Here is a 16372-nt window from a genome sequence, read left to right on the forward strand (position 1 = left end):
TGGGTGGTGCCCACAGCTCTTCAAGAGTGTCCCTAGGATCTGCCATCGTGTTTTCAGCATGGTCAGGGAACACCAGGAGCATCTGAGTGTCCAGTGCCAGAAGGTGACTTCAGAGACCCCTCCTAATAGGTGCTTACCTGGTTAGTTGACCAGTCCCCCCTCTCAGGGCTATTTAGGATCTCTCCTCTGGGTGTTTCTTCAGATTCAGATTGCAAGACTCCAGCAGGAATCTTCTGCATCCTTTACTTCATCTTCTACCGACGGATCAATCGCTGACTGCTCCAGGAACTCTACAAAACTGCAACAAAGAAGCTAAGACTATGTCTGCAACCTTGTAACTTCAGCTCCTGCTAGCAACTGCAACAGTTTCCAAGTCGTGCATCCTCTGAAGACTGCCTGTCTTAAGGCTGCAAAAGAAGAATCAAAGGAAACTCCGGTGGAGTGACCTCTCGACGAACGGTGGCTTGGGTCCACTCTCCAGACAACAGACGTGGATCCAGTGAAATGGGTGGTGGACTAAAGTGACTGTGGCAGTCCGAACGTCCAGACGTCCAATTTTGGTGGAGGTAAGTTTGCCTCCCATGCAAGACAGTACCCCCGTGCACCGCGTGACTTGCAGTTGCCAAGGCTTTTGTGCGATCTTCCTAGAAGTTCTTCGTGCACTGCACAGCTTAGGCCCCCCGCACTCCATCCTGTGACGCACAGCTTCCTGAGTGGTTCTCCAGAAGCGTGGGAATCCTTTCTGTCGTGCTGCATGGGCCTCCATTTGCACCTTCTTTGTCCCTGTGCTGTGGAACTCCTGTGCGCACTGCCTGGACTTCCGAGGGCTCTCTGAGTTGCTCAGAGCCCCCTCTGTCGCTCTCTCCTGGGTAGAGGCCACCAAGTCCCTCTTGGCAGCGCCATTTTCCACTAACTGCAAGCTTTGCGTTTACCAAGACTTGCTGGGGGAAGCCAGCGACGTAAACCAGGACTGCATTCATCCTTCCGGCATAGGACATCTTCTGCACCAACCAGGAACCCGCATCTGTCTTCTTTGGTTCAATTCTGACTTTGTCTTTTCACCGGTGGGTTCCACTTTTGCACCTTTATCCGGGTTAGCAGGGGCTCCTGTTCTTGCTGGACTCTTTGGTGCTTCTTGGACTCCTTCTTCCACAGGTCTTTAGGTCCAGGAATCCATCATTGGTGTCTTGCAGTCTCTTCTGGTTCGTGCATTATCTTCTATCACATCTTCTAGTGTGTTTAGGTAACTTGCTGTGTTTTAGGAAACTTCCTGTGTTTTACTCCTGCTTTCCTGGGCTCTGGGGTGGGGTATTTTACTTACCTTGTGTGTCTTCTTACACTCCCAGTGCCCCTCTACACACTACACTTGCCTAGGTGGGAAACAGACTTTCGCATTCCACTATTTTAGTATATGGCTTGTGTTCCCCCTAGGCCCATTGCAACCTATGGTGTTTTTCACTATTTGCACTATTTTCCTACTGTGTACTTACCTGTTTTTGGTTACTAGTGTATATATTTTGTGATGTACTTTCCTCCAAAGGGAGTATAGCCTACAAAGTATTTTTGGCATTGTGTGACTAGAATCAAGTACCTTTATTTTTGGTAACACTGAGTATTGTCTTTGAGTGTGAGTACTGTGTGACTACAGTGGTATTGCAAGTGCTTTGCATCTCTCCTAGTTCAGCCTTGGCTGCTCTGCTTACAGCTACCTCTAAACCAGTGGTTCCCAACCTTTGACTTCTGTGGACCCCACTTTATCGTTAATGGAACCCAGGGACCCCCACTGAATCATCATTGGAATCCGGTGACCTACACAGAGTCATTTCTGGAATGATGGGACCTAATGTGTCAATATTTGTTAATATTTTTTTATTTTCTGAGCAGTCGCGGACCTCCAGGGGTTCCTGGACCACAGGTTGGGAACCACTGCAGCCTGGCTTCTAGACACTGACTACATTTCACTGATCAGGGATAACTGGACCTGGTATAAGCCAGCCTCTACACTGGGTACCTAAGTACCTTTTAATAGGGACTTATAGTGGCATCTGAAGAAGAGGAAAATCTGGAACTTATAAATATCTTAGATTAGAAAGTCAAATATATGGCGATTCAGTAGAGACAAGGATGGAAAAGGTAGGCAAAGCAGGAGTCATGGGGAAGGCCAAGAAATGACAGGATGATTAAACATACTGAAATTTTACGCAAAATAGAGTGGTGAACTAGATTTAAGTGGAAAAACAATATTAAGAACCCAGTCGTTACTGTGTTAGAGAAATCAACGCACAAAGATGGACAGAGGATGCTTAAGGCAGTTCATAGATATTTAGGCCACATAAATAGTAAACCAGAGGAAAAGGCTAGTTAAAGAAACTATCAAAGCAGACACGGCTAGGAGAACTAGTGGAGAAGACAGAGAAGGAGGCTTTAGGCAAAATGGTAAGCAGGATGGTGATACAAGAGAAAAAGACAGAGAAAGCAGAAGTCAGATACAGGAAGACGTGATAGACACAGGAACTGCAGCACAAGGAATAGAATTCGGATGAGAAAGGCATGACAGTTGGGATGAGAAGAGAGAGAGAAGAACACGATAGAGCACAAGAATATCTTACATGGGGGTAGTAGTAGGACAGACAGGTGGGGTGCTGGCAACAGAAAAGGGGAGAAGAAAAAGGAGTATATCAAGGGAGGATGTAAAGGGAAGAAAAGAGATGGGAAAGAGGATGGGAGGTAAGAGGATGGGAAAGTGGAAAGGAGGAGAGGGAAGAGGAGGTGAGGAAAAGAGTGGAGGGATAAATAAATGGCAGGAGAATCCTGTCGAGAGGCAAGCCTGCACCAACCTCCACCCCATTCAATTCTGTAATAAGAACTTGTCTTACTTTATCAGTATGTGAAAGCTGGTTAGGAAACAGAGGACTTCATGCCAAGAACAAGGAAGAATACATGATGAGACGTAGAAATTCAAGAAAATAGAAATAAAACATTCTGGTATCATCACTTGTACTCTGCTTACTTAATTTTTCTGAGGGTGTCTGCTGATGGGTAGACCTCAGATCTGCTGCATCAGGAAGTGGAAGAGCAGCCACAGTTTGCTTCTGTACACATGAATCAGATGTCAAGCTGACTGGAGGGTCTAGCAAAATAAAATATGACAGTAAAGAGTCTGATCCCAACATAAATGCCTCACCCAGGACTTAAGATGTTGAAAACTGAAATAATGAAAGAAATGTACAAACAATTTTTGTTAAGAAAAATGCTTTGTTGAACAAAACATTCATAAACAGATGAAAGTAAGCATACAGAATGACTATACAATCAGGAGCTTAGAGCCTGCCCTGTAGGATCTACCTTGCACCAAGTACCGAAATGGTGCCACTAATAACTGCTTAATCTCATCTTCTTGATGCACATTAAAACACAAGTTTCCACAGCAACAAAATATTATAGTCCAAATTAATATTTTATTGAATTTCAGTTTATTTCTTCATGACGAGGGGAGTCATCCCTTCAGATGTTGTTACACAATACAAGTACAAACCAACTAACACTTTTCAGGGTTTAAAAAAGCTTGCTTTCTCAAGGCTGCATCCTAGATATAGCCATTTCACTCTCCACTTTCATTATGTGGAAATGTAGGAAGCTGGCTCTCAATATGGTACACAAAAAGGATGTACACCTTGCAGAGAGTCCAGTGGATCCCCAAATGGTTTGCAGAAGCAAAAGTAGATAGGACTAATGCTCTATTATGTGGTAGTGTGGGCAAGCACTTCGGATTATCAGAGGGTGAGTGCTAAGCATTTGTTGTAATCACAGAGGCAATAAATCAGAAACCAATTTAGAAAAATAACACTTCTTTTTTGTACAAGTTACTTACCTTTGGTAACAAAATATCTGGTACAGACATTCTACTTGCAGATTTCTTACCTTAGAATTTTCCCCCAGGCATCAGACTGGAACCAGAAATTTTGTTTTCGAGCAATACCCTTGCGTTTTGGTAGGTGGCATTGGTCAACTCCGCGGGTGTCGTTGGCGTTGTAGTCACTGTGATGACGTCGGGAGTACGTCAGTTCTTTTCTTCCCGTGCCACGCTCTGATCCGGAGAGATCTACCCTGGACTCTTTTTGAGCGAGTTCAACCATCTTGTCGAGTTTTTTGGTGCATTGAGATGTCCTCGAAGACCGGATTCAAGTTGTGTGAGGATTGTCACCGCATGATGTCGGTGACGGAACCGCATCGGGTTTGTTTGCAGTGCTTGGAACACGACCCGTAGACTTGCTCAGAGTGCCGGGCCATGCACCCAAAGGCCTTGAGGGATGGTCCCTCAAACTCATGGCGGCCCAGCACTTAACTCAGCGTACGTCCCGGTCTTAAGACCGCTCGCGGAGCCACCACCATCCTTCATCTTACCAGTCTTCGGGCACTGGTAAGAAGAAGTCGAAGCGGTCCGGTCACCCTTCGACTTCACCCCCGTCGCTCAGCTGATGCGACGCGGGAGGAGCCTCGACGCTCGAGACCTCTGTCTTCAGAGCCTGCCAGAGAAACACCAGCCCAATTAAAGGAGTTTTATGAGGCCATGTGGGTCCCTGGACTGGTGCTAACCAGTTTATGCAAAGAGGGCACCAAATGTGCCCTTCAAAGCATACCAGTGGCTTGGGAAGGCTACCCCTCTAAGCCATAAAACACCTATTTCCAAAGGGAGTGGGTGTTGCCTCCCACTCCCACAGGAAATTCTTTGTGCTGTCTTCCAGGGCTTCAGCTGGTCGAGCAGCAGGAGGCCAGAAACCTGTCTGTAGGCTAGCAGCAGCGCCGACTGCCCGGGAAAACTCATCAACTGGTAAGAGCAAAGTTGGGGGTCCTCTAAGGAGCCCCCAGAGTGTATGGAATCATACAACCAATACTGGCAACAATACTGGGGTATGATTCAGACTTGTTTAATACCAAACATGCCCAGGTTCGGAGTTACCATTTTGCAGCTGTACAACCTGTGTCCAGTACATGGGTAAAATGGCCTCCCTGCACTTACCAAGTCCAGGAAAATGGAGCTGGAGTTTGTAGAGGCCCTCTGCTCATGCAGGGGTGCCCTCACACACAGGTACTTGCACCCTACCCTCTGGGCTACGAGGGCCTGCCATAGGGGTGACTTACAGTGACCCAGTGCAATGGCCTGTAGTGAAAGAGTGCATGCACCTTTTTAAGTAGGCTGCCACGCCAGGTCTGCAGACACATTTTGCATGGGCTCCAATGTATAGCATAATGTACAAGTTACTTACCTTCAGTAACAAAATATCTGGTAGAGACATATTCTAGTTGCAGATTCCTTACCTTAGAATTTTCCCCCAGGCATCAGACTGGATCCGCAGATTTTTCTTCGAGCAATACCCTTGCGCGTCGGTAAATGGCGTCAGTCGACTCCGCAGGCATCGTGGTCGCCGGGATGACGTCGGGAGTAGTACATAAACGCCGCCCTTGAGCAGTGACGTCAGATTCTTTTAATGACTTTCCATGCCAGAGCGCAGAGCCGCTAAGAAAACTGAGATTGGTGCGCCAGAGCTAAGGACCTGAAAGAGGGAATCCCTGTCCCTAGAAATCAGATCGCAAGCAGGGAGTATGGGTGGGCAGTAAGGAATCTGCAACTAGAATAGGTCTCTACTAGATATTTCCTTACCGAAGGTAAGTAACTTGTACATCGGATAGAGACTTCTAGTTGCAGATTCCTTACCTTAGAATAGATACCCAAGCAATGCCATTCTCGGTGGTGGTCTACGAACCAAGATCACACTAGAAAGTCCTGCAGGACCGAACGACCAAAGTAGCCGTCCCACCGGACCTGACAATCCAGGCAGTAATGCTTACCAAACGTGTGCACGCATGTCCACGTAGCTGCTTGACAGATATCCAGGACAGGAACTCCACAAGCTAACACAGTGGCCGCCGCAATTGTTCTGGTAGAATGAGCCCGCAAGCCTTCAGGAGGTTGCTGTTTAGCCAAAGCGTAGCACATTTTGATGCAAAGAAGCACCCATCGAGAGATGGGACGCTTTTGCACCGCCTTCCCTTTCTTCGCACCCACATAGCCAACAAAGAGTTGATCGTCCACCCGAAAATCATTAGTACGATTGAGGTAGAACGCCAACGCTCTTTTTGGGTCCAGACGGTGGAGTCTCTCCTCCTCATGGGAAGGATGTGGGGGTGTGTAGAAGGTAGGCAAAGTGATGGACTGGCCTACATGAAATGGTGTAACCACCTTAGGAAGGAAGGACGCTCTAGTGCGAAACACCACTTTGTCAGGGTGTACAGACAAGTATGGAGGCTTTGAAGAAAGGAACTGCAGCTCACTCACCCTGCGAGCAGAGGTGATAGCAATGAGAAAGACAGTTTTGAAGGTGAGGAGCCGCAAGGGACAATTATGCATTGGCTCAAAGGGGGTACACATCAAGTAAGTACGTACAAGATTAAGATCCCACTGAGGCATGATGAAGGGAGTGGGAGGAAATAAGTGGGTGAGCCCTTTAAAAAATCTACTCACAATAGGAGATTTAAAGAGGGAGGGCTGATCAGGAAGCCTAAGGACAGAAATGGCAGACAAATACCCTTTAAGGGGGCCCAATGCAGAGCCATGCTGGGCTAAAGAAAGAATGAACAGAAGAACCTCTGAAAGAGGGGCAGAAAGGGGGTTAACAGATTTGTTGGTACACCATGTCACAAATTTATTCCGACAACAGGCTTATACAGTTTTAGTCGATGGACGCCTGGCTGCCAAGATAACATTACAGACTTGGGGTAGAAGGGCAAATGCCGTCAACTGTTGCCGCTCAATCTCCACGCATGAAGGTGGAGGTTGGACAGTTTCGGGTAGAGGACCGTCCCCTGCTGCTGCAACAGAAGATCCGCCCGAAGATGCAATCTGAGTGGAGGATCGATGGACATGCTCAATAGCTCTGGATACCACACTCTTCGAGCCCAGTCCGGAGCCACCAAGATAACTTGGGCCCGGTCGTACTTGATTTTCTTGAGAACTCTGGGCAGAAGAGGGATAGGCGGGGAAGGCGGAAAGGAGGCCGGAGCACCACTCGAGATGAAAATCGTCTCCGAGCGACTGCCGCCTTGGAAACTCCGACACGCAAAATAGCTGACACTGCGCGTTCTCTGCGGAGGCGAACAGATCTAACCAAGGCTCTCTCCACTTGAGAAAGAGACCTTGAACCACCTCCGGATGGAGACGCCATTCATGATCGACAGTGCGTTGGCGACTGAGTTTGTCTGCTCTGGCGTTGAGCGAGCCCGCCAGATGTTGAACCAGCAGGGTAATGCTGTGATGATCCAGCCATGTCCAGAGGCATAGTGCTTCGTGACAAAGGGTCCAGGATCCTACCCCGCCTTGTTTGTTGGAGTACCACATGGTGGTAGTGTTGTCCGTGAACACCTGCACCACTTTCCCTTTGAGAGAGGGAAGGAATGCTTTCAACGCAAGCCTGATTGCCCGAAACTCCAACATATTTATTCGGAGTCCCGACTCCACCGGAGACCAGAGGCCTCTGATCTCTGCCTTTCCCATGTGGCCACCCCACCCTAGAAGTGACGCATCTGTCACTATAGAGAGATCTGGTTGGGGAAGGGAGAGGGATCTGCAGTTGACCCAATCTGGATTCGAAAGGCACCACTGTAGGTCTTCTGCAGTCCCCTCTGAGATATGGACCATGTCGGAGAGATTTCCCTGATGCTGCGCCCACTGGAACTTCAAGTCCCACTGCAGTGCCCAGATTTGCCACCTGGCATGTGTTACTAGCAGGATGCAGGTGGCCATGAGGCCCAGCAGCCTCGGAGTCAGTCTCACCGAAACCCAAGACCAAGGGTGACAGATCGGAATCTTAGCCTGAATGTCTTGGACTCGCTTTTCGGGAGGGTAAGCCCGAAACGGCACGGTGTCCAGAACAGCTCAGATGAAAGGGAGGGTCTGAGAGGGAGTCAGGTGTGACTTTGGCACGTTGATAGTGAACCCCAGCTAGTGCAGAAGGTTCGCCGTAGTCTGAAGGTGGGAGACAACTTTCAGGGGCGAAGGCGCCTTCAGCAGCCAGTCGTCTAGGTAGGCGAAGACTGAGACCCCTAACCCACGCAGATGAGATGCAACCACCGCCATCATCCGAGGGGCGAAGGTAAGGCCGAAAGGGAGCACGGTAAACTGAAAGTGCTCGGGACCTACCACGAATCGTAGGTTACGTCTGTGGGCAGGCAGGATGGGGATGTGGAATTAAGCACCCTGCAAGTCCAATGCTACCATCCAGTCTCCTGGGTCCAAGGTAGACCGAACCTGAGCCAGGGTGAGCATTTTTAACTTCTTCTTGAGAAAGTAGTTCAGGTCCCGAAGATCTAGGATAGGACGTAAGCCTTTGTCCTTCTTTGGTATGAAAAAGTAGCGGGAATAACAACCACAACCTACTTCTGGCACAGGGACCCTTTCTATAGCTCCCTTGACCAAGAGAGCCGCGACTTCCTGGCGGAGAAGCACCAAATGATCCTCTGGAACATGATGGAAGGATGGTGGCGGTGCAGATTCAAAAGGGAGGGAGTAGCCCTTCCGAATGATCTGAAAAACCCACCCGTCCGTGATGATATGTTCCCAGTGGGGCAGGTGATGGCGGATCCTGCCACCAATTGGGAGGGAGTGAGGGGACGGACTAGGAAGGTTTGGAGGCTGCAGCACGGGCAGAGGCAGACTGGACAGACCTCTGGTTCCCTGTCCCACGGCCACCTGGGATTCCGCATCCACAGCCATGCACAGGCTGTCCAGCATGCATGGCACGGTGGCTGGGTTGAGGACGCGACAGGGTGCCGCTTCCGTGTCCACGAAAGGGACGAAAAGCAGACTGTGGGGGGCATGTGGCGGAGGAAAGACCAAGGTACTGAGCCGTAGCACGGGAATCCTTGAATCTCTCCAAGGCCGAGTCCACTTTGTCTCCGAAGAGACGTGTGCCATCAAAGGGCATGTCCATGAGTGACTGTTGGACATTCCCCCCAAGAAGCCAGAAGTACGTAACCAGGCGTGGTGCTGTAAGGCCACTGTCGTTGCAACCGATCTGCCCAGAGAGTCGGTCATATCCAGCCCACAACGGATAGTGAACTTAGCCACGTCTCTCCCATCTTTCACTGCTTGGGAGACTATAGCACAGGCCTCCTCCGGTATCTGCGGCAGGATTTGCGCAACCATATCCCACTGTGAGTGGGAATAACGGCCCAAAAGACATGCAGTGTTCACAGACCGCAGTGCTAGGCTAGAGGAAGAAAACAACTTCTTACCAAATTGTTCCAGCCTTCGATTCCCTATCCGGGGGTGCGGAAGGGAACGCGCCGGAACAAGAGGAAGCCTGGATTACAAGACTCTCAGGCATAGGATGTTGGGACAGGAACTTTGGGTCGTTTGGTGCGGGCCAATGGCGGCGAGCGATCGTCCTGTTCGCAGGAGCCCGTGTGTTGGGTTTGGACCATGTACCCAAAAGGATATCAGTGAGGGCCTGATTAAATGGGAGAAGGGGTTCCGAAGTAGAAGCACCAGGCTGAAGCACCTCCGTCAGGAGATTAGACCTGACTTCCACAGTAGGTAGCTGTATGGACATGCCTAATTAGCATGGTTACCCCCTGACTTTTTGCCTTTGCTGATGCCAAGTTATGATTTGAAAGTGTGCGGAGGCCTGCTAACCAGGCCCAAGCACCAGTGTTCTTTGCCTAACCTGTACCTTTGTTTCCACAATTGGCACACCCTGGCATCCAGGTATGTCCCTTGTAACTGGTACCCCTGGTACCAAGGGCCCTGATGCCAGGGAAGGTCTCTAAGGGCTGCAGCATGTCTTATGCCACCCTGGAGACCCCTTACTCAGCACACACACTGCTTGCCAGATTGTGTCCGCTGGTGGGGAGAAAATGACTAAGTCAACATGGCACTCCCCTCAGGGTGCCATGCCAACCTCACACTGCCTATAGGTATAGATAAGTCACCCCTCTAGCAGGCCTTACAGCCCTAAGGCAGGGTGCACTATACCATAGGTGAGGGCATAAGTGCATGAGCACTATGCCCCTACAGTGTCTAAGCAAAACCTTAGACATTGTAAGTGCAGGGTAGCCATAAGAGTATATGGTCTGGGAGTCTGTCAAACACGAACTCCACAGCACCATAATGTCTACACTGAAAACTGGGAAGTTTGGTATCAAACTTCTCAGCACAATAAAAGCACACTGATGCCAGTGTACATTTTATTGTAAAATACACCCCAGAGGGCATCTTAGAGATGCCCCCTGAAACCATACCCGACTACCAGTGTGGGCTGTCTAGTTTTAGCAGCCTGCCACACACCAGACATGTTGCTGGCCACATGGGGAGAGTGCCTTTGTCACTCTGTGGCTAGTAACAAAGCCTGTACTGGGTGGAGGTGCTTCTCACATCCCCCTGCAGGAACTGTAACACCTGGCGGTGAGCCTCAAAGGCTCACCCCCTTTGTTACAGCACCCCAGGGCACTCCAGCTAGTGGAGTTGCCCGCCCCCTCCGGCCACGGCCCCACTTTTGGCGGCAAGGCCGGAGGAGATAATGAGAAAAACAAGGAGGAGTCACTGGCCAGTCAGGACAGCCCCTAAGGTGTCCTGAGCTGAGGTGACTGACTTTTAGAAATCCTCCATCTTGCAGATGGAGGATTCCCCCAATAGGATTAGGGATGTGCCCCCCTCCCCTCAGGGAGGAGGCACAAAGTGGGTGTAGCCACCCTCAAGGACAGTAGCCATTGGCTACTGCCCTCCCAGACCCAAGCACACCCCTAAATTCAGTATTTAGGGGCTCCCGAGAACCTAGGAAACTAGATTCCTGCAACCTTAACAAGAAGAAGGACTGCTGACCTGAAGCCCTGCATAGAAGACGGAGACAACAACTGTTTTGGCCACAGCCCTACCGGCCTGTCTCCCAACTTCGAAGAAAACTCCAACAGCGACGCATCCAACAGGGACCAGCGACCTCTGAAGCCTCAGAGGACTGTCTTGCACCCAAGGAACAAGAAACTCCCGTGAACAGCGGATCTGTTCAAAACCCTGCAACTTCTTTGCAACAAAGAAGCAACCCGCTGGAAGCGGGAGACCTTCCACTCTGCACCCGACGCACCCGGCTCGACCTGCAGAAAACAAACACCTCAGGGAGGACTCCCCGGCGACTGCGAGCCCGTGAGTAACCAGAGGCGACCCCCCTGAGCCCCCACAGCGACGCCTGCAAAGGAAATCCAGAGGCTCCCCATGACCACAACTTCCTGTAACAAGGGACCCAACGCCTGGAACCAACACCGCACCAGCAGCCCCCAGGACCGGAAGGAACCGAACTCCAGTGCAGGAGCGACCCCCAGGCGACCCTCTGCCTAGCCCAGGTGGTGGCTACCCCGAGGAGCCCCTCCTGTGCCTGCCTGCATCGTTGAAGAGACCCCCGGGTCTCCTCATTGCTTTCAATACAAAACCCGACGCCTGTTTGCACTCTGCACCCGGCCGCTGAGGGTGTACTTTCTGTGCCTGCTGGTGTCCCCCCCGGTGCCCTACAAAACCCCCCTGGTCTGCCCTCCGAGGACGCGGGTACTTACATACTGGCAGACTGGAACCGGGGAACCCCTGTTCTCCATCGAAGCCGATGTGTTTTGGGTGCCTCCTTGACCTCTGCACCTGACCGGCCCTGAGCTGCTGGTGTGGTAGCTTTGGGGTTGCCTTGAACCCCCAACGTTGGGCTACCTTGGATCCAACTTTGAACCCTGTAAGTGTTTTACTTACCTGTGAACTTAACAATTACTTACCTCCCCCAGGAACTGTTGATTTTTGCAGTGTCTACTTTTTAAATAGCTTATTTCCATTTTTGTCAAAACTGTACATGCTATTGTGATTATTCATAGTTCCTAGAATACCCGAGTGAAATACCTTTCATTTGAAGTATTACTTGTAAATCTTGAACCTGTGGTTCTTAAAATAAACAAAGAAAATATATTTTTCTATATAAAAACCTATTGGCCTAGAGTAAGTCTTTGAGTGTGTGTTCCTCATTTATTGCCTGTGTGTGTACAACAAATGCTTAACACTTCCCTCTGATAAGCCTACTGCTCAACCACACTACCACAAAATATAGCATTAGAATTATCTCTTTTTTCCACTATCTTACCTCTAAGGGGAACCCTTGGACTCTGTGCACACTATTTCTTACTTTGAAATAGTATATACAGAGCCAACTTCCTACAGTAACAATATGCTCCCCCCGCAAGAATCACCTTCTGGCGCATAGGCCTATAAACCCCCACGCGCACACTCCATCCAGGGCTGTCCCGAGCCCAGCTTACTCACAGAGCTCGGATGCCACTGCTTTAAACCCCGCATTCATAAACTTGACATTTAAGTGCCTAAGCCTCAATGTCCGAGGCCTTAATAATCCCTCGAAAAGACTGGCGATTCTCTCTTATCTTGAGCAGTCAGAAAGCCATATATGCCTACTACAAGAGACACACCTGCTGGCCAAAGACACATACCGAACGCGCTCCAAATGTTTTCCCCAGCAGTACTGGTCTTCAGCTCCCACTAAACATGGGGGGGGTGATGATTTTGGTTTCTAAAACATTTCCTGGGGAATTCATCGCCAAGATTCATGAGATTAAGGGCAGATATCTGGCCTACAGAGTGCGAATAGACTAATTCCATTTCACAATAGCTAACATTTATGCACCTAATACACAGAAAGAAGCATTAATGAAACAGGCTCTATCTTCGACGCTCATCACCCCCGACAGAGCTATACTCGTGAGTGGTGACTTCAATCTTGTTATGGACAATGACCTAGACCGGTCAGGACAACGACACGGGCAGACGGGGGCTCTTACTCCTGTAGGTCTGCAGTGGCTTGCAGACTGCGATTTAGACAATATCTGGCGGAAGGCTCATTCGAACCTTTAAGACTATTCGTTTTACTCGGCTGCCACAAAGGCTTATACAGGCATTGTAGGAAGTTGGCTCTGTATGCACTATTTCAAAGGAAGGAATAGTATGCACAGAGTCCAAGGGTTCCCCTTAGAGGTAAGATAGTGGCAAAAAGAGATAATTCTAATGCTCTATTTTGTGGTAGTGTGGTCGAGCAGAAGGCTTATCAGAGGGTAGTGTTAAGCATTTGTTGTACACACACAAGCAATAAATGAGGAACACACACTCAAAGACAATTCCAGGCCAATAGGTTTTTGTATAGAAAAATATATTTTCTTAGTTTATTTTAAGAACCACAGGTTCAAGATTTACAAGTAATACTTTAAATGAAAGGTACTTCACTTAAGAACTTTAGGAACTTTGAATTAGCAAAATAGCATATACAGTTTTCACACAAATGACATATAGCTATTTTAAAACTAGACAGTGCAATTTTCAACAGTTCCTGGCGGAGGTAAGTGTTTGTTAGTTTTTGCAGGTAAGTAAACCACCTACGGGATTCAAAATCGGGTCCAAGGTAGCCTACCGTTGGGGGTTCAGAGCAACCCCAATGTTACCACACCAGCAGCTCAGGGCCGGTCAGGTGCAGAGGTCAAAGTGGTGCCCAAAACACATAGGCTTCAATGGAGAAGGGGGTGCCCCGGTTCCAGCCTGCCAGCAGGTAGGTACCCGCGACTTCGGAGGGCAGATCAGGGGGGTTTTGTAGGGCACTGGGGGGGGGACACAAGTCAGCACAAAAAGTACACCCTCAGCGGCACGGGGGTGGCCGGGTGCAGAGTGCAAACAGGCATCGGGTTTGCAATAGGTTTCAATGGGAGACCCAGGGGTCTCTTCAGAGAAGCAGGCAGGCAAGGGGGGGGCTCCTCGGGGTAGCCACCACCTGGGCAAGGGAGAGGGCCACCTGGGGGTCACTTCTGCACTGGAGATCGGATCCTTCAGGTCCTGGGGGCTGCGGGTGCAGTGTCTTTACCAGGCGTCGGGTTCATTGAAGCAGCCAGTCGCTGTCAGGGGGAGCCTCTGGATTCCCTCTGCAGGCGTCGCTGTGGTGGCTCAGGGGGGTCAACTCTGGCTACTCACGGGCTCGCAGTCGCCGGGGAGTCCCCCCTGTAGTGTTGTTTCTCCGCAGGTCGAGCCGGGGGCGTCGGGTGCAGAGTGGAAAGTCTCACGCTTCCGGCAGGAAACGTGTGGTCTTTAAAAGTTGTTTTTTTGTTGCAAGTTTCAGTCTTTGTGGAACAGAGCCGCTGTCCTCAGGAGTTCTTGGTCCTTTAAGATGAATGGTAGTCCTCTGAGGCTTCAGAGGTCGCTGGACCCTGGGGGACGCGTCGCTGTTGCAGTTTTTCTTGAAGTGGGGAGACAGGCCGGTAGGGCTGGGGCCAAAGTAGTTAGTGTCTCTGTCTTCTCTACAGGGCTTCAGGTCAGCAGTCCTTCTTTGTCTTCAGGTTGCAGGAATCTATCTTCCTAGGTTCTTGGGGCCCCTAAATACTCAATTTAGGGGTGTGTTTAGGTCTGGGAGTTTAGTAGCCAATGGCTACTAGCACTGAGGGTGGCTACACCCCCTTTGAGCCTCCTCCCTGAGGGGAGGGGGGCACATCCCTAATCCTATTGGGGGAATCCTCCATCTGCAAGATGGAGGATTTCTAAAAGTCAGAGTCACCTCAGCTCAGGAAACCTTAGGGGTTGTCCTGACTGGCCAGTGACAACTCCTTGTTTTTCTCATTATCTCCTCCAGCCTTGCCGCCAAAAGTTCCTGCTCTGCTGTAAAACCACACAAAGTACAGGGGAGTGACCACCCCCATGTCCAGCTCCTCCTCTAGGGAGGTGCATAGAGCTCTGTCAGGGGGCCACTTGATTCTGCCATCTTAGAAATAAGGTGTGCCGAGGCCCCTGGGAGCATCTGACTGGTTAGTTCAGCAGGGTGACATCTCAGATCCCCTCTGTTAGATGGGTCACTGCAGTAAGAGTCCAACTCCGTTCCTGGGTTACTTAAGGGCTCCCCTGAGGGTGGGACCCTAGATTTGTCAGCAAGACTTCAGGAACCATCTGTAAGTCTCCCGTGCAAGACACTTCTGCAACCTGGACACCAAAACCGCTGCTGTACCTCGCTGGAACCAGAATCAAGACTGTAACCAGTAGGAGAGCTCTTACGGCAACTTTGTTTCCAAGTTCTGCATAGACTTCTGCAACCCCTTGGCCGTGCACCCTCCAGAGTCACCTGAACTCTACCTGCACTTAGGAAAGCAATAAGGAATCTCCCCTTGGAATGAAACAGTCACTCCCCTGCATCGGCAGGCACCTCAACAACGATCGGCTTATGGATCCTGCTATTCCACTGACTCTCCAAGGCTCTGCAACACAGGCGGTGGTTTTGTGGCTCTCCAGAGGTCTGACCTATCTTCCTTGCAACTGTGAAGTTTGTGGTCCCTCGCTGGAGCTGTTTCGCTGAAACCCCCGGGCACAGCATCTGCTTGTTTTTGCCAAGGTGTAGGAGGCTGGCCCTCTATGTAGTGTGCAAAGCTAGGCACACTGTGCAGGGGGTCCAAGCAACCACACATTGGTTTACAAGGGTGAAAAATACACCAGCTAATGCTCTAATTATTATGGTAGCTTGACCAAGCAGTTTGGCCAATTTAAAAGAAGTGAAACGCATTTGTTGTACTGACAGCATCAATCTTGCAACTCACACACTCAAAGGAATAACCTGAGACCAATTTATAAAAATACTTCAGGTTTTTATGTAATTTTTTAAGACTAAGATCATCAATAGTGGTTAAGTGCTTTCCGAGAAATACATTTTTGAAGTTTAATAAAAACTGTATTTTTGTGCGTAATTCTGTACCATAGGAATCAATGGAGGCTAACCTTGCAAAAATACATATAAAATCACACAGTAGGTTTACCAAGTTCTTCTTATGCAGGCTGGTTGAGGCTGTCGGTGGGCACACTGTGCCAGCTGGAGAAGTTTGGGAGACTCCCGGTTCCGGCAGGAGCAGCGGAGACATGTCTCTGAAGCTGGTGCAGGGCCACTGCAAGGGACCACTTGGAAAAGCAGTGTACAGGTAAGTTTAAAGGTGACTCCTGGGGGTTCCCTTCGAGTGTCGAGGTCGCAAGGGGTAGGAGACCCATAGGGTATTGCTGGTTCTTCGGTGCAGGGCACGCGGGCAAAGAGTGAATTGATAAGCCAGGAGCTGTGCATAAGGATGCCCTCAAGAGCGGGAGATAAGCTGGTTCAAGGGTTGATTGCAGGACAACTGGGGTACTCTGGTGGGAGGTCCCGGCTGTTTCTGAAGATCCTTGACGGGGGCTTCCTCCTGGTCCGTTTGCAGTTCCAGCTGGGCTGTTTTTCTTGCTGTCTGAAATCGGGTGACCAATATCCAGGGATTTGGTACGGTTAAGCCATTGGAT

General features: G+C 49.9%; 1 protein-coding gene across 3 annotated transcripts in view; it reads right to left on the minus strand.

The window, feature by feature from the left end:
• GBF1 (golgi brefeldin A resistant guanine nucleotide exchange factor 1) overlaps window positions 1–16372 on the minus strand; it is a 1570387-nt gene that overhangs the window by 41666 nt on the left and 1512349 nt on the right. For all 3 annotated transcript variants that reach the window (XM_069240539.1, XM_069240538.1, XM_069240540.1), the window contains one exon: window positions 3011–3130. In XM_069240539.1, the coding sequence (XP_069096640.1) occupies window positions 3011–3130 (120 nt within the window). The remainder of the gene's footprint in view (window positions 1–3010; window positions 3131–16372) is intronic.

Source organism: Pleurodeles waltl, chromosome 6 (genome assembly GCF_031143425.1).
Source record: "Pleurodeles waltl isolate 20211129_DDA chromosome 6, aPleWal1.hap1.20221129, whole genome shotgun sequence".
NCBI classification, from domain to species: domain Eukaryota; kingdom Metazoa; phylum Chordata; class Amphibia; order Caudata; family Salamandridae; genus Pleurodeles; species Pleurodeles waltl.